The sequence below is a fragment of the Podarcis raffonei genome, chromosome 1, assembly GCF_027172205.1.
Source record: "Podarcis raffonei isolate rPodRaf1 chromosome 1, rPodRaf1.pri, whole genome shotgun sequence".
Classification (NCBI taxonomy): domain Eukaryota; kingdom Metazoa; phylum Chordata; class Lepidosauria; order Squamata; family Lacertidae; genus Podarcis; species Podarcis raffonei.
Genome location: NC_070602.1, coordinates 138056287 through 138075253, shown reverse-complemented (window position 1 = coordinate 138075253; position 18967 = coordinate 138056287). Strand labels below are relative to the sequence as shown.

General features: G+C 44.1%; 1 protein-coding gene across 2 annotated transcripts in view; it reads left to right on the top strand.

Annotated features, from left to right (window-relative positions):
* Positions 1-18967, top strand: part of CPS1 (carbamoyl-phosphate synthase 1) — a 158845-nt gene that overhangs the window by 98640 nt on the left and 41238 nt on the right. For both annotated transcript variants that reach the window (XM_053364704.1, XM_053364697.1), the window contains exons 22-25: positions 9707-9848; positions 13618-13683; positions 16649-16712; positions 17637-17818. In XM_053364704.1, coding sequence (XP_053220679.1) covers positions 9707-9848; positions 13618-13683; positions 16649-16712; positions 17637-17818 — 454 coding nt within the window. The remainder of the gene's footprint in view (positions 1-9706; positions 9849-13617; positions 13684-16648; positions 16713-17636; positions 17819-18967) is intronic.

Sequence of the window (18967 nt, the reverse complement as noted above, 5' to 3'; positions counted from 1 at the left end):
AGTTCCACCTTATTTATGTGCTGTTTGGCTTCAATGTATTATTTCAACTTCTTTAAATGTTTACGTGACCCAGACCTAAGAAGTTATAGCTATGTGTGCTGAAAGAGACGAGAGTTGGGATTGTTGTTGGTTTACATCTCCCACCATTTTAATGGGTCCTGACATATCCTGACAAGTCGTCTTTTGAATGAGGTTCCTCTAGACGAAAGCAGTTATAACCTGTCTCCTTGAGGCAAGGAGACAAACAATATTTGCCCCGATCTCATTACTGTAATTGCAGCTTATTCTAGAGCTTGTGAAACGTCAGAACCAATCAAGTGAACCAACATGAACCTCCAAAGAGCAAACTTGGCAGGAAGAAGAAAGGAGAGGGAATGCTCGCCCCCTGGTCCCCCCCTTTCCTGTCAGCTATTCTAGTTTAAAAATCAAACTGGACTGATAAGCATTGAGCAACCTCAGTTCAACTGCCATTGTTCTGCGGTTTTTGTCTCTACATCCACACCCTGAGAGCATTTGTAATACTGGAACCATGTTGCTCCGCCTCCTAATATATATGCCCTGAAATTACGTCATCATGCATATATTCCCACACTGACTACATTTTTGGCCCCTTCCCAAGGTTTTGTAAATCAAGGGATAAAAGGAAGTTCTATTTCAGAGGTATGTATAGGAAGTGGTACTACAGTGGCACCTTGGGTTACAGACGCTTCAGGTTACAGACTCCGCTAACCCAGAAATAGTACCTCGGGTTAAGAACTTTGCTTCAGGATGAGAACTGAAATCGTGCTCCGGCGGCGCGGCGGCAGCAGGAGGCCCCATTAGCTAAAGTGGTGCTTCAGGTTAAGAACAGTTTCAGGTTAAGAACGGACCTCTGGAACGAATTAAGTACTTAACCTGAGGTACCACTGTATATGGGTCAATAGATCACACCACTTAGGGCTTATCCACACTTCCCTTTTGCCCTGCTCTTTCCAGGCAGAAGTCTGCACTTTAATGCTGTAAGTCTGAGTGCTTTTTGATTTTTTTTGCCCTGAGTTTTCCCTGCAAAATCCTGCTCTTTAAAGTGGAATTGGAGCAAACATCAGTTTGGGTTTTCTGCAGATTAACGTTTGCTTTGATTGAGGTTTAAGAGGAAATGTGGATAGGCCCTGCCTGAACCCAAGGGAAGACAGTTCTCTGATGGGCTCCACTCACACGTGAAGTTTTTGCGTTTTCCATTCACACTCCCTGCTTCACATTTATTACTCTTCCACCTAACTGGAACTCAAGGAGCTCAGGAGGAGTAGCAGGAAGAGTCAGGTAGACGGGCAGAATTGTACCGAAGGAGGCAGCCTCCATGTGCCCCAGGTAGGTTCTGTTTTAGATCCTTTAGGCTAGGGATGGGGTACCTCAAGCCCTGGGCCAAATGTGGTTTTCTGGGCCTCTCCATCTGACCCCCAAGGCACACACCCTCCCAGGCCACACCCCTGACATTGCCTGCTTTACACCCTCCTTGTGTAAGTTTGCCTGGCTCAAATGTGCAGTGGCTTCTTACTTGCCTGGACAGAGGGCAGAGATGGATATGTGGCCCCTGGAGAATTCCCAGAAGGGAATTCAGGCTGAATACAGTTCCCCGCCCCTGCTTTGGGCCCTGTCTGTACCACCACCTCCAGTTGCACCAGTTCAGCTGTCATGATAAATCTGTGAATGATAGTTTGGCACGGATTCTGCAGGAGAGGGAATGGCTGTTGAACTGCAGCGTCAACCAGTGAGATACGTTCCTCTGAGAAGAGCAGGTGCCCCATATGTCCAAGCAGCGTCTTTCATATTATATGCCTTCTGTGGTGTTTGCCTGTAGTGGCCTAGAGGTGCTGCATTCCTATTTGCGTGGACTTGACTACCTGATGGTGTGCCTGTTTCTGCAGCGCCTCCTCCCTTACGTGGTAATAACTTTGCAAAGCCCTTCAGTTAGCAGACTGCTCAGTTGCAGATTAGAGAGGGTGCTTTCCAAAGACACGCTAGTTTAGTATTACTCACGAGCCAGTAGATCAGATGAAAGCCAGTCAAGTGGAAGAGAGGACCGTACTGAAGCGTTCTGGCTCCCCGGGTAATTGCGATGCTGCAGGCATTCCTTGAGTCAGTTAATAGATTTCCCCAGTTCCTCTGTGCCAGGTGAAAATTTCCTCATTAAGGGGAATTTATTCCATTTCCTTTTATCATTTATTATTGAAAAAGAAGCGTCAGTGGATGGAGTTTCAGAGATGACAGGGTAGAATTTTAAACAAAAAAAGAAAAAACCCCACAGCAACAAAAATCTACACTAGAAGCAGCTGAAAACGGAGGGAGGGAATGCACAGGGGGAATAGTTTATATTGTTTATAAACAGGAAAACACGAGAGACTTCATTTTGTTAGGAAGTGAGCGGCACTGCCTAACCATTAAATGATTATGGCAGTGCGTAAAAAGGTTGATTGTCTAGCTGGAAGACAATTTTTCTCCTGCTCGAAAACTTCAAACTGTCATTTTGTGCAGGCAAATATTGGGAGTAGAACTGTATAAAAGAAGTTAATCACTGCCTCTTAGAATGTCAGGGCTTTGAATTTAGTTACGGGTTGGAATTAAGTGAATTTAACCTTATGAGGCTTTTTGAAGGGTATTTGTGTGTGTTTATAAAATTTAAGAGAAGGTACTCAGGAGGCCAGAGAATGTGGGAGGTCGGGGGGGTGGGGAAGAGACAACAGTGAAACTGGAACAGGAAGAATCTTTCTCCCTGCCCTTCCCACTGTGAGCAGTTGGTTGAATAAGTCGACCCGTCCTGTTGAAGAGCATTGATTGAGAGGGGCCGCAGCTCAGTGCGTGGAGCACATGCTGTAGATACAAATTACTCCAGTCCTTGGCATCTCCAGTGCAAAAGAGAATGTCAAACCAGGCAGGATGGGCATGGGGACAGGGGGGCTGAGCATCTGCCTCCCTAGTTCCATGGCAGCTTTACCAGCCTGAGCATTGGTGCAGGACTGTTGGGAAGAACTTTGAGTTGTGCCTGCGGACACGTCTGGGGCATCTGGTCTATAGAAGGCCTGAAAGGCAGCCAGGGTGGGTGTGGGCTGTTGCCGACAGACACATATCTGTGTGGCGAGTGTGCGGGAGACTGGGTGCTTGCTCTGGTGTGGTGGTTCTGGTAGGCATTTTTGTTGGATCAAGGTCCTCTTACGGAATAGGGATGTAGGTGGCGCTATGGTCTAAACCACTGAACCTCTTGGGCTTGCCGATTGGAAGGTCGGCAGTTCAAATCCCTGTGATGGGGTGAGCTCCTGTTGCTCTGTCCCAGCTCCTGCTAACTTGGCAGTTCAAAAGCACACCAGTGCAAGTGGATAAATAGGTACCACTGTGGCGGGAAGGTAAACGGTGTTTCCGTGTGCTCTGGTTTCCATCATGGTGTCCATTGAACCTGAATCAGTTTAGTCCTGCTGGCCATATGACCCAGAAAGCTGTTTGTGGACCAATGTTGGCTCCCTCGTCCTGTAAGCAAGATGAGCGCTGCAACCCCAGAGTCACCTTTGACTGGATTTAACCATCCAGGGGTCCTTTATCATTACCTCTTAAGGAAGTGTTGGGCAGTGTGCTTTAAAGAATAGTGAACGTGATATTGAGGTAATGGGTGTGGATGCATGCAGTAACCATGCAGCCTATTTTTTTGCTGCTGTCTTGTTAGCATTGTTTTATATACTACAGGAAGCAGGGTATGAAAAGACCACTTGCCTGAGATCCCGGAGAGTCATTGCCTATAGGCAATTCTGAGTGAGAGATGGACAAATGATCTGACTCCACATAGGGCAGCTTATGCCTCGTTTCCCAATGGCAAAAACAGATGCCATAATACCACCTTGACTGTTATGAAAGACCAGTGTTAGAAACTGAGATACGAAAGCTAGGAGCTAAATGGCACCTTAACACTAGGTGGTGCTGCAACGGAGTGTCTAGGCACGCTTTTTATATACAAAGCTGAAAATGAAGGAACTGCAGCTAAAATCTTATGTTCATTTTTCACATGGTCTAGTCCTCATCTGTAGACTGCAAAAAACAAAGCCATACTTTCCCTGCCCCCCTCCCTAATATTCTTCAGAGGGTCTCTTCTCCAGTCTTCAGAGAGTGGCTGGAAGTGGGGAGGCAGAAAAGGTCCTTCTTTCCTTCCAGAAGTAGCAGTTTTAATCCGATATTTCTGGCACAGTATTGTGCCCAGAGCTCAGAAACTGCTCGCATTAATGAAATTCCTTGTTGCAAAATGCACCTAGAAAGTGTGTTCTCCCTCATGGAGAGCACAGGTTGCGGGCGGGGCTGACAAGACACCTCACTGTTACTAGGCAAATGGTTTGGCCATCCTTTAAGCAGGGGTGGGTTGTTACTGGGGAAATCTAGATGTTGCCATTTGTTGATTGACAGCCCTATTTGTTAAATACAATGCTCGCAGCGAGGAACTTCCTCTTTTCGCTGCTTACTTCGGATCACCCGCCCTCCCTTCCCTAATTTTAGGCTGTTTGCTTGACCTTGCTATGCGTGTCATGGGGTCGTCTGCTTTGGGGCAGGGGCCTGGTAGGAATTTTGTCCATTTGGCTGATTAGTGTGTGCCACTTGGTTTTTGCCTACTGCGTAGCAAATCGTCACAACTTGTAAGGTTTGCGGTTAGGCATTGGTCTTGGAATTGGTTGCTGGAGGGGTATGGATTCGGCTGTGCCTGCCCCTCCAAAATGCTGCTGCTTCAAGGGTTTTCCGTTAAAGGAACCCAGGGGCTCCCCATGTTTTTGTCCGAAACCCCCTGGCAAGGGGCTAGGGCCACGCAAGCCCCTGGGAGCATTCTGGGGAGAGGTGAGGCATGGTTCCCAGTCCCGTCTCTCTCCCCAGGTGACTTACCCTTGCTGACTTCGCGGGGGGTGCGAATGTCAGAGCTGTTCCCGTGCGGGGTCAGTTAGTGCTACCAATGCCTAAGCAACCACTCACGTTGCTGTAATTTGAATAAAGTTGTGGCCAAAATTATGCCAAAAACCTTAAACAAAAATTAAGTGCCAATTGTGTTTTTCTTTGGGGGGTGTCTTGGGGACCTCGACGCGCAACAATGGGAGTTTCAAACTCTGTGAAAGACATGCCTCAAAGTACATTTGTCATAGACATGTCTGAGATGAGGGTAAGATCATAGAAGTCAGCTTTCATGGAAACTCTGTGAATGTTGAACTAAGGCATTTTAGGTGGTGCAGGTTAGGGCTCAGTTCCAGCACCTCTCAGGTGGGCATCATTGCCATTATACAAGGCAGTCGTGTTCATGGTGAATTTCAACATCTATTTTTCTAGAAAAATAGCACTGGTTGTATTCAGTGCTCTGCAAGCAAAGCTCTACTCATGCGATAGTGCTTCCCTGTCTCATCTTCCTGCTGGAGTGCCACCCTCTGGAGCAGATTTTGAGGGCATGAGTAAGGTTGGGGGGGCAGAAAGTTTTGTTCTGCAAATAAACCAAATAAATCATTTATTTATATGTAGTCTGTTTCCTGTTCTTTTAACCAGTTAGTGATCTGTAAGAGATGCAAGACTTTATCCAAAGCTATTCAAAGTCCAGATAAGTGATGCCTCGAGGAGTTGGTTTGTTGGTGAAGTTTGCTATTTTTAATGTAGTCATAGTCCAATTTGGTGACCCCATCCTCTTGCCCATTGACACTCGAAAGAACTCTGAAAGGTTAGTGAGGCAGAGCTTACTTTTCTGGAAGCCATATTGATTCTTTCTCAGCAAGATTTGTCCTTAATAATTTTGCCTTTTGTAATACTTTCTACCAGTTTACCTGGGACAGGCTCTGTGGCCTACCATTTCCTGGTTTCCACCAGATGGCACATTTTAAAAATTGGCATTATATTGGCCAGTTTCCAACTCCCTGGTATAAGTTAAATATTTTTGATAGAAGATCAGCAATTTCACATGTGGGATCTTTAAGCACTCCCTGATCAATGCCAGCTGGACTCTTAATCTCTTATCACCGCTGTTTGCCTTAGTTCCTCCGCCCCCCTTCCTGAAAATGCCAGTTGAGGCACAGCTGCCTGCGCTCTGCCTTCTGCTGAAAAGACAGGCACTTTTCTGCAATTTCTTTATACTCTTATAGCACACCTTTCACTTCCTTGACATGCAGTGATCCAACTGCTTCCCAGCTGGTTTCCTGCTTCTTTAATCATTTTAAGAATTCTGTCCTTTTTTACTTGCCCTGTGCTTCAAGGATAGAGCATAGTATACAGCGGCAAGTATAATTTGTAATCATCAAATAGGAGACTTCTCTTCTTCATTATAGGTGTTTCCTTAACCCTGTAGATACAGTGTGCTTGGTGAAGGTTTACCCTGGTCTGGTCTCCTCCTCTGCTGGAAGGCAGACTTCAGACAAAAACGGTTCCCCATCTCTGCTCTAAACTATATTCAGTTTAATTTTTATTCCTACCTTCTTTCCCTTTGTCTTCTTTTTTGTAGCTACTTACTGTGTGACAAGCCAGTTTAATATGTTATTTTAATTGTACACCTCATTTTAGTGTGTGAGAGCACAAGAAAGCGTTGGGCAAATAATCATTCACTTAGAATCATGGAATCTTACCAAGCGTCATCTAGCCCAACCCCCGCAATGCCGGAATCTCAGCTCAAGCATCCAGGACAGATGACCCTCCAACCTCTGCTTAAAAACCTCCAGGGAAGGAGAGTCCACCGCTTCTCATGGGAGTCTCTTCCACGGCTGAATGGCACTTACTGCCAGAAAGTTTTTCCCGCAGGTTTAGTCGGAATCTCCTTTTTTGTAGCTTGAAGTCACTGGTTCGAGTCCTACCCTCCAGAGTAGGCAGGCATTGGGGGAAGCACGTTTTCATGTGACAGCCCTTAAGGTATTTGAAGATTGCTATCGTATTTCTTCTCAGTCTTCTCTTTTCCAGGCTAAGCCTCCCCAGCTCCTTCAAGTGCTCCTCGTAAAGCTTGTTCAGATAAACAATATCTGGGGCTGTTCCCAGGGCTGTTGCATTTCAAACGGCAGGAGAAGGGATTTGAATATATCCCCACATATTTTTTTTTTTTTTAAAAAAAAACCTGCCTCCAGAAAACTAGCATCTCAGGAAAAAGGAGAACCTTGGGGTGCTCATTTTCAGGGGCTGTGCAAAACCTTTTTCTTGAAGATGCTCATTTACTCCAGGCAGGCAGTTCCTTACATTCCAGCTGCAGCCTGAAATGGTACAACCTGACATTCAACAACCACACTCTCTTCAACTAAACTCCATTTGTAGCAACTGCACCTCCATTCTATTGCACCTAATATTCCAAGACACTCTCTAAGAAGTGCAAGTAGAGCTTGGCCCTGCTTAGCCTCCCAAGATCAAGGTTAACCAAGACCAACACTGGTTTTATCATAGTATATTCCATAGACTTCCAGTAGCCCTTTGATGCTTTTACAAAGGAACACAATGCTGTTGCTTCTGGATGCCCAGAGCAAGGAACTCCTAGCCTTCATTTTCCAACCTTCTGACTTGGTTCATTGAAGTCCAGCCATTCCAGATTGCAAAAGGTTGGCCTGAGTATCTCCTTTGTTTCATTTGGCACATTTCCCTATATTGCCATTTTAAAAACGTTCCCTGACATTTTCATTCCCACTCCAGTGTGCAAGGAATATGCTTCTTGGGGGTATTTGGTTGGCCTCTGTGGGATTCTGGGCTGCATGGAACTTTGGCCTGACCAAGGGAGCTTTTCTTCTCCTTGTAGCATAATAAATTCAAAGGTCCTCCTTCAGAAAACAGAGTGTTGTCAAATTCTCCTTCCAGAGCCAGTGCTTGCTTACACATAAAGATTTTGATGCATTAGGCAAGCTAACCAATAATGCTCTTAACCATGAGATCCAAAAGCAGTTTGTGTTTGTGCAGAGGGGCGGGGGCTTGTTGTGGTTTCACTAAAGCTGGGCTGCCAATAAACTGAACAGAGGCAGAAGGTTTATCAGAGTGATGGGTAGAGGCCATAGAAGAAATAGTTATGTGTGGTGTGTGGTTTGCACAGGAGAAACAGGAACTGAGGAGATGAAAAATGCATAAGGAGAGCTGGAGGAAAGCACTTAGTTCAGCAGAAGGCCAAAGATGGCAAGGCAGGAAGCTGATGAGAAGAGAGACCAAAATTTAGATTGACAAGGCAAAGTGAATAAAAATATAATAGGAACCCTTCCAAGTATTTGCACCTGTTGCTTGCATTTGGAAGTAACAGTGGAGAGTAACAGTCATTGGTCCACCAACAGGTTGCAACCTGAGGCTGTGTTCAGTGTGTGAATGCCACCTATTTGTATGCACATTTTTAGTGGAGAATTGGCCTTAAGCTTTAAATCTTTGTAACAAGCCCAAATAGAAGGTTAAATAACAAAAACCCTCCATTCTGAAAAGGTGGGGGGTGATTGATGGAGGTGGGGGGGGAAGAGAAGTAAAGCGCAATTGAGTCAGAATTAAGCACTTCTAATACATTTCACACTTTAAGAAGCCGTTAGCACTGAACTCGTTCATATCCATCTTTCACATCCAAGCCCTTAGCTTACTGACAGTGACACACTGACTCTTGAGGGTTTATACAGCCAGCCGCACAGCTGTGCATAGTTTGTGTTGGGAAATTTAAAATGGCAGTGGGCTAACTGGAGGTTGAAACCTTCATAGGCACCAAGACGATGGGGGCTTTGCCTGGCACAATATGCTTCTTCAGCAAAATACTTGTGTAGTTCACACACAGGCCCACTTCATACGTAACCTGATGGGGCAGGCATGTAGTGTGTCACATGACCACACAGAGCTTGCACATGTCATCAGGAGCTGTATGGGAGCAGCTGCAGGTGTTTGGCAACCATGCCCAAATGGGTGGTGTCTGAAGGTGGACACAGCCATGCAGTGAAGGTTGCTGCGGAGAGAACCTCTTTACGTGTGTCTGGAAGATGATGCATGTTGGGAATGAGGGGGAGAAATATGGAAAATACTAGGATAATGGATAAGTTTTGCTAGTATTGGAATAGATTCAACCATCTCAGAGGACATAGCTGGGTCAAAGTCATGCATAGTTAAAGATGTCAGGGGTGTTTTGAAGCTGCTAGATAAATATAGTGTTTGTACTCTTGTTTTATATATATATGAATTGGATTTTTGTATGTTGTGATGTTTTATGAATGTTTTTCTTTATTTTACAAAGTTTGTTTATATTGTTAATAAATAATAATAAAATGTTTCAGGAGGGTAACATGAGTGGTAATTATAATCTCTGTGTACTCTCTGTGGAGAGTATAACATTGCAATCTAATGACTCTTTGTGACAATTAAGTGTTTGTGGCTAGTAGCTGGGGAGTTTTGATGGGTCTGTTGGCAAGGCTGAATGTCAGATTTGACCTCAAAAGACAAATGTTTGCGATTTTGGTGCCAGGTAATTCCATTATTACCAGCCAATTATTTTTATTTTGTATTCCACACTTTCATGGAGTACTTTAAATTCACAACAGTTTATGGGGAGCCAGAGTTGTATTACTAAGAGGTCCTTGCCTCCTGCTACCCCAGGGGATTTATAGGTAAATGTGGGGTTTGAACATTTAAACTGCGTACTAGCACTGAGTACTTTCGTCCCTCTCCAATCTGCCCCCTCTTTAAATGCAGACAATACTCAAGAACATGAAATATGTGGTATTCATAACAATTCTTTTTGTGTTCATCCTAGTGAATCGATTCCAGAGGAGAGCCTGAGGAGAGCGAAGCAGATCGGCTTCTCAGATAAGCAGATTGGGAAATGTCTTGGAGTGACTGAAGCGCAGAGCAGGGACCTGAGACTCAGGAAGAACGTCACACCTTGGGTGAAACAGGTATAACTTGCAAATCGAGAGTTCAGTCTGTCTCTGGGTTTGTGTCAGTTTCACAGGTGGTCATTTATAAGTCCATTTCACCGTGTTGCTGCATAAAGGTGATTTCTTTAAAAGGTTCATGTGGAAATTTGTATTTAAACACATATTCTGTATGCTTTTCTAAATGTGTTTTAGCACTTTAAAATTTATCTTTGGATTATCATTTATTTTTAGCTGCGTCACAAACTTTTGAAAAGCATAGGATCCCCAGGATAGCTGTATTCCAATGGCATGTTAATCTGGGAGGGGCAAAAGAGCTTGGTTTGCTTCAAAATTCACAGAAATCAAATTCCTCAAGCATCCCTAGTATAATTACTGACACAGCTGTTTCATAATCATGGAAGCATCCCTAGTATAATTACACACGCATCTGCTTCATCATTGTGGAAATTAATCTTTTGAGATAGGGAGGCAACATTGTTTCCATTCTACAGATGAGAAACTGAGATCCTGACTACACAAACTGCTCATCACTTGGAAAAGTAGTCCCATGTTAGCTGTGCCTGTGGAGAATCCTGGTGACTTCCTTGGAGACAAGCAAGGAAAATTTGAGGCTATAGAATCAATGGTTACCTTTTCCACTAGTCGTTTATGCTTACCATAGTTCTCTCTCATGTGTTCATTTTGTCTGAGGGTTTGGAGAAGCAGTCGGCAGGCATTGGTGGAAGGTGCCCTGAGGCTCCAGCCCCTCCATGACTTTGCCTATTAACACAGCTATTTTATTTCTTGCCTGTCTATGCCGAATTCATAACAGAGCAGGGAGGTGAACTGGGTCTAGCTAGCTGTCCAGATCTTTTCTTCTCCTCACCCCACAGGCCACCTCTGACTGGTGGACCCTTTCAGCACTGGTCAGTTGATATGTGCTGAGGGGGAGCCCTTCTTGCTGAGGAACATTAGTCAGTGCCTTTGTTCCTTTGCAGCCATATCTTCACCTGTCCCGCATCTGACATCAGGTGTGAGGCAGGTGGGCGTGGTTTGGGGGAATTAGGTCTCTTGGGTGGAAGTTTAAGCTTACATCAGGCATGGCCAAACTTGGCCCTCCAGATGTTTTGGGACTACAGTTCCCATCATCCATGACCACTGGTCCTGTTAGCTAGGGATGATGGGAGTTGTAGTCCCAAAACATCTGGAGGGCCACGTTTGGCCATGCCTGGCTTACATCCTTCCTATGAGGTAGATATGAACAAGAGGCAGTGGTTTTCCTGAGACCACAAGAGAAATTCCTTGGTCTTAATTCATAGCAGCACAGCATCATAGAATTGCAGAGTTGGAAGGGACCCTGAGGGTCACCTAATGCAGTCCCCTGCAATGCGAGAATCAAAACTAAAGAATCTTTGGCAGATGACCAGCTGGGATCTGAACCACCATGAAAGTGCCTAGCAATGCCTGCCTATGAATGTTGAGGCTGCAGGTTTCTTCTGTGACTTTGTCCACTTTGGCTCTGACTGGGAGTTTTTGAAGCTGACCCTGCCGCAGCAGAAAAGTTACACACACACCCCATTCCCCAGTTAGCTGGAGGGCAGCTTTGCACTTTGAGGAAACAGTGGGCTCTCTTTGTTTAGCGGCCAGGGATGCAGTGGTATTTCTTTGGCGTAGACAAGGCAACACTTGAGCCCCGGGGAAGTCCCTTCAGTGCTGCTAAACAGTGCAGGAGGCAGCAGTTACGAGCTACCAGTCTCTGCAGCCAGAGCAGCCGCAGCAGTTTGACTTCACCAAGAGAAATGCTTTAAGTTTCTTAGATGTAACTTTCTCATTTTATTCCTCCCAAATTGTTAAGAGTTAATGCTAGTGTAACATACATAGCAGAAACTCATTGCTGTATTTCCACCCTCATCCACACTTAACATCCTTGGGAAGTTGTGTGAGTGAGCCTTCCTTCTCCAACTTGCATTGGATTAAACCACCTGCCTTTGCTTCAGTTTCAAGCAGGAAAATATAGAAGGTTGGAAACAGTTGGTGTTGACCCTTTGTGCTGTGTGACCGTGAAACGTGTGGCTCCTTTTGTCTCCCTGCAATAAATTTTTATAGGATAATACTTTATTTTAAGTGTCCCATCATTGCAAATTCATTTGGTATTCATTGTGATAGCGCTGAGCATAATACGTTCATCTGGTATTCATGGCAATATCACAATTGCTTCCATAGGTGTTCCATAGTCACTTTCACATTTTGGTGTTCGATTAAGGGAAATTGATATGAACGTTCTGCCAGCTGTCCCCCACCCTCACCCCCGATTCTTTTAAAAAGATCATTGAATTACTTGAAGAGCCCTTTGCACCCTAAATCGCTGTTGTCCAAGTTTATATGCCCTTTCTCCTGGCTTTCTTAATGCATTCTGAACTAGTTTAGGCAGGTGTGTCAATTTTGTGCTGCTTTGCCTTGGCAGAATGCATGAGTGCCACCTGTCCTTTAGTTGAATGACCAGTGGAAAACTATCCTTCATAAAGTGATTCTGCTTGTGACAGAAAAAGGGTTCACTCTTCTTAGACACTCTTAGCTTAGTTCACTCTTAGCTTCCCATGCTGCTGATGTGAGGGACTGCCTCTCTGCCTCCCTTGGTACTGTGTTTTTACAAGGACCTGCAATTATGCTTTGCCCTCTCTAGAGTAGGTAAGAAGGGGTTTGCTTGGTCAGATATTGCCTACAATGTGGGGCTAACAGCCCAAACTAATTCAAGGAGCAACAGCTGCAAGCCATGGAACTGCAGAGTAAATATGGATAGAATTAGACTGCATGTGGCCCAAGGGCTCACCGGCATTTGGAAGTTGCATAATGGTTATTTTAGGCAGTACTTAGGTGCTTCCAAGGACTTGGCTATGCCCAGGTGGATTTTTGACTTTGGACATCAGACCTCCATGTTGTATTACAAACAGCTTTTGAAAGTCCCCTTAGTTTTTAAAGCAAATTTCTATGTGAAATGTGTGGTTACTGTTTGAGAACTACAAGCAAAAAGATTTCCTGGCTCTGCGGAACTAGTTGTGTGAGATCCTGGTCCCTGCGAATACCACTGCCCACAGTGAACTAAATAACCAACAATCCCAGTGATGATGACAAGTAGTTAGTTGCAAAATGCAATATAGCAGCTTTAAAAACTAACACATGGAAGCTACAATCAAGTGTTGCAGTATGGTTGTGCTCCTGTCCAGGGGTCCAACCTGTCAGACATGCCCTCTTCATGAGGTCCCATGCTTCTGTTTCTGCCTCCCCAACGGTCATTCAACTTTTTGTGCCAGATGAGCATGCTTGGTCTCCTTTGGGCTATTTCCCCTCCTTTGGGTTCCGCTCCTTAGGATATTTTATTCTTTAGCTATCTTTGGGGTCCCTGGAGGTTGCTTGTGTGTGGATGGTGTCATTTTGGTGACATAAGGGTTGACAGTTGGAAAATACATTCCATATCCCTAAAGGGTAAAGGGGGCCCCAACCATTAGTTCCTGTCGCGGCTGACTCTGGGGTTGCGGCGCTCATCTCGCTTTATTGGCCGAGGGAGCTGACGTACAGCTTCCGGGTCATGTGGCCAGCATGACTAAGCCACTTCTGGCGAACCAGCGAACCAGATCCCTCTATATGGGATGCTGGTGTATTGTCTATATAAGTACTTGAGCAGGGAGGAGAAAGAAAGCAGTGAGCCTGGAGACTCACTGAGTGGAAAGCAAGAAAAAGTGAAGCATGAAATCCTGGCCTGGAAAATAGTTTTGTGTTCACATTTACCATTTCTTCCCTTCCTCTGCAGATTGACACACTGGCAGGAGAATACCCTGCTGTAACTAATTACCTCTATGTCACATATAATGGTCAGGTAAGTGCTATCGTTTACTTCTGTATAGCTGCAGTGTATTATGATGCATTTTCTCCCATTACTATCTATTGACCTTGCAACTCAAATTCACTCACTCCAGGGATAGCTCAGGGAAGGGTTAGAACAGCTGGCAGAGGCATAATCCCACCGGAGTACGGGTGGAAATGTTTGCCTACTATTGTTATTGAGAAAGTAAAAGTGTAGCTGGGAGCGTTATAGTCCTTTTGAGCAGACATTGCAGGGATACAAGCAATGAAAAATCTTACCCACAGAGCCACAGTTTATTCTTTAAGTTCCAACGTCTATAAACAACAAACAGGAAGCCTTTGCTCTTTGCTCTGGACTACCAATGAGAGAGCAATCGATGCAGGTTTTGCTTGTGAGACGGGATCTCCCCCCCCCCCCCCCACTTCTTCTTGCAAAGTTGAACCTCTCCCTACCAAATTCAATTTGCGTGGTGCAATGCGTTTTGAGCACAGTGGGTAGCTCTGTCCCATCCCATTTCACACCACTTACTGACAGTGAATTGCATAATGAAAATGCTAACTCCCTGGCAATTTGTAAAAATGAATGCGAAGTAGGTGATTACTTGGAGCAGCTTTATGGGCATTGGGGCAATGCATTAGAAATAGCTTTTGGGATGTGAGTTACAAGAAAGAAAGAGAGGCTTGGTTAGGACGGAGGGTGAGGCTGACCTCTTGAATGCCGCTGAAGCATGAGGCACAAACCAAAAGGGCCAGAGAGCCAGTACAGTAATGCCAATCCAGTTTGGTGCATATCTCTGCAAGAGTTGAAGATCAGAACACAAACTGTTAGGAATCAAAGTCACTTAGTACATAGTGAAATCAGTAGGAAGAATGAGGACAATGCTTTGCTGAGGCGGTTGGGAAAGTAGCTGGGTAGATTCCCAAACAGGCGTAGCAATACAGCTCTTATACACAAAACTCCTAAAGCCTATTAGCCTGAGTTGAGGCCAGGCAAAATGACCATGTTACATAACCTTTAATAATGGACATTTTCCTGGGCTAGCATAATGTGAATAACAGATGAGCTATCAAAGGCCCAAAGAGTCATCTGCATTGCCAGCAGAAGGACCTGGGTTCACAGACCCCAACATCTCCAGTTAAAAAGGTTTGTGGGGGAAGCAGGTGCTTGGAAAGGGCTTGATTGTCAGAGTGGACTGTGCTGAGACTGTGAGATAATTTAGTCTGACACATAATGTGGCAGCTTCAGATGCTCCTTCCTAGACAGAAGCATTACTCAACTATTGATACAAATAATCAAATCAAGCTATCTGTTTAGTCCTTCTGTAGTCGCCCTTTTCAACTTGTTATATGACTTGGCTGTCGGTTATAGATCGATAGATCGATAGAAGTGAGCCTGGCTGGAGCAAAAATGCTTGGAGGGAGGTGGGGCTGCAGGGAGTAAACAGAGACAAGTGATGGTGTCTGCACTCTTCATCTATGCAGCCCTTTTGCTCTTTAAATCAGACCTCCATCCTCCACTTTCTATGAAACAGTGGTCCTGAGTCAATTGAGCCACTCTTCATAAATGGGACTCTTTAGGCATAGCTCTTGCATTTGGGCTCTAAACTCAGTAGCATAATGGATAAGGGCACTGTGACCTCACTGGTGTGAGTCTGTACCTTCAATGGTGTCTTTTAATTAAAAGCATTCATTATGGCTACAATATTCTGTAAGCCAACATTAATCGTTGGTAAGATTAGAAGGCTACTTTAAATTGGTGTATTCCTTCTTGTATTATGTGATTATTCGTGCAACTACCTTTCAGCAAGACACAGAATACATCTCACAGGAGTGTATCAGAATCTTTAAATTGAGAGAAACTACTCTCTAAAATGTATAGACGACTCCTGTACTGGGAAGTCAAAGAGGAGGAATTTAAATCGGAAATGGTCCAATGGGCCAGAGACTTTGGCTATAATATTCCAATGGAAGCCTGGGGAAAACTATGGAGGGAAGACTTGAAGTGTACTGCATGTTATACCCTGAAAGAGAACTTCATGAAAATGCTTTAACAGTGGTATTTAACACCATCAAAATTGGCAAAAAATGTATAGAACCAGGCATTTGTTGGAGATGTAGAGAGGCAGAGGGTACGATGATTTACATGTGAATTGTAAGAAAATAAGGGAATTTTGGGATATAATATACAATGAGCTCAAAAAGAGGTTTCAAATCTCCTTTGCAAAACCCCCCGAAGCCTTTCTACTGGGTATAATAGGTATAGACATGCCCAAAAAATGTGAGGAAGATGTTCTTGTACACAACAATGGCAGCAAGAATCTTAATAGCCAAAAAATGGAAAGGAGATTCCACCCTGACCAAAGTGGACTGGCAGACAAAATTATTAGAATACACAGAATTAGCAAGGATGACAGGAAGAATTAGAGATAATACAAAACAAACGTTCACTAGAGAGTGGGACATTTACAGAAAATATCTTAAAGAGCATTGCAAAATTGTGAATTCTCTGGCAGGCTTAGAATGACCCCTTTATTAACCCAGAAAACTTTCTGAAAATAAGAATTTCGGAGAAGTCTGGAGTGATAATTAAAAGTGCGCTGCTCAAAAGAAACCAGGGACTCTGGATGGGGTGAATAGAAGTCATAATAGAAGTTGTGTTGTAAGAAATTTATTTTTTGTAATTTGTAATATCCTTTGGGTTTTTTATTTGTTGACTGGTTTTTTCTTTTTTTATAATCAATAAAGCAATTATTAAAAAAAAATATTTAAATTGGTCCTACAATTAAGGTAAATCTGAGTTTCCAAAAATCTGTTTAATTCAGTGGCATTCAAGTAAACTAAATGAGGTCAAAGTTAAGTCCCAGTAATAAAAATTTAAAAATAAAGAACTGCGAGGCATAAATGGTTTCTTCTCATGGGCGCAGTGGATGCTGCTGAGAACAATACTGGATGACTTTGCCTACTGTGTTCTATTTTAGGAGCATGATGTAAAATTTGATGACCAGGGAACGATGGTGCTGGGTTGTGGACCATATCACATAGGTAAATCTTGTTTTTAGTATCTCTGCCTTTCCAGACTAGAAGACCCTGTAAAAGTGTGTTAGGTGTGTTAGGCACCCTCTTCTGCAATAAAGTTTCACATTGTCCTAGAATTCCACATGCAAAATTTAAGTTGTGTCGTTGCTAGAACATTTCATTTTGTCCATGTAGAACCAAAGCCATTTCTATTTTTGCCAAAGATTTTACACTAGTTCTAAAAATACAAATTAAAAACCTGGAAAGTGCTGGTATAGATGTAAGCACAATTAAGAGATGGTGAATGAGATTCTCCCTTCCGCTTTGGAATACGGGCCCCCAGTCAGACCCATGAACTGCTGAACTAGTTCCAGGAAGGTGCTATTTAGTACAAGGATGGCAAAGGGGCCTGGAGACCTGGAGTCCTGCGGAGAAGGGGTGAAAGAGTTGGGTGTGTTTCATCTGGGGAAGAGAGAATTAATCTGAAGGGTTGTCATGGAGCTGAGGGAGCAGACTTGTGTTCTCTTGCTCCAGAGGTCTGGGCCAGTGGCTTCAAATGACAAGAAAAGGATTCAAAAACAGTAGTGAAAACTTGGTACAGGTGGTACAGACAATAGTTCCTCCCTTAGAAGGTGATAGAACTGTCCTTCATTAGAGGTTTTGTAAGCAGAGATTGGATGGCACCTCCCAGAAGTACCTTAGCAGTGGATATCCTGCTTTGCTAGTTGGTTGGACAAGCTGGCATTGGAGGCTTCTTCCAACTCTATGATTCTATGAACTCAGTCGTTCACAGGTATTGCTGATGTTTGCACAGGTTTTGAGTTACTGGGAGGCTTACACGGAGGCAGTAGGAATCTTTGTTCTGCCCTTCACTGCTCCTGATGTTTTAAAACCTGCCTGCACCATGATCTCCTTTCAAAACTTCACCTGGTTTTGCTCTTTCATTGGCAGGGAGCAGCGTGGAGTTCGACTGGTGTGCCGTGTCTTGCATCCGCACATTGCGACAGCTCTGTAAGAAAACAGTTGTCGTGAACTGCAACCCGGAGACAGTGAGCACGGATTTTGATGAGTGTGACAGGCTCTACTTCGATGAGCTGTCCCTAGAGAGAATCTTGGACATCTACCAACAGGAGGTATTTTATTTATTTTTTAATCCAAAATCCAAACAGCCTCAAAATAAGAATCAAGGCCAAGGTTTCCTAAACCATGCCAAACAGTTTGCAAAGTCAGTCTCATTGTCCCCTTGGGCTGGGCACTACTTTTTTTTTTAAAAAAAGACCCTGGCATTATATTTTGCATGGCATTGCAGTTCCTAACCAACTGCTCCATAATGACTGCCAAATAAATAGAGAATTATTTTCCAAAGATGACATATTGCACAGTATTTACAAGCTGATTTAATTTATTTCACAGTTATTTATGGATCAAATTGTCCTGCCCTTGCTGAGCTTAGTTTTAACCTGTGATTGTGAAAGCAATTACACACATGCTTAATTTTATGCATGAGGACAATGCCATTGAAGCTAACATGATTTTTCAAATGCCAAACACAGCTTTCAAAAAGTTGCTCTGATAGATGTGCAGCAGTTTTTGAAGGTCTCTGTGCTGCCTCAGCCTGCTCATCATCTTGGACACCTCCCAACAGGAGGTAAAAAACCCAAATAGTCTCAGAGAATATAAACCAAGGTTTCCTAAACCTTCCATTTTGCAAAGTCAGTCTCATTGTCACCTTTGGCTCGGCAAAGTGCTTAAGCAGAATACTTAAAAATGTATTTTCTTTGCAACTCTGTTCCTAAAATGCTTGAATTCTTGACCCTGTCTCCTACTAGGGCAGCATGAGCTGCAATCCAATTAATACCACCTGTCAAGTACCTTTCTCCTCCCTCTCTCTCTCTCCCTCTCTCTCTCTCTCTCTCTCTCTCTCTCTCTCTCTCTCTCTCTTTTATGGGGGGGGGGGGGGAGAATTCAAAGATGCCAGGTGAAAAGCCTCCAGGCTTGAGACATGAGAACACTCCTTTTGTTAGGAACAAGGTGCCCAAGTGCCCTTTCGAGGTCAGAGCACCAGGTCACCCATTAGCAGTCTGGGTTCATGATGTGACTCCTTTGGAATTCTGTTTTTAAAACTGGCCCACCTGACTTAGCCCAGAGAAAAGTAGTGCTAGTGGTGTCGGACTAGAGGAGGGAGGGAGGGTTCTTTCATATTGTCCTGGAGCTTACTGGGAGGAGAGAATGGCTAACTGGGGCTTTGGCAGCCAGAGCTGCAACAACCCTTGGGACTGGTT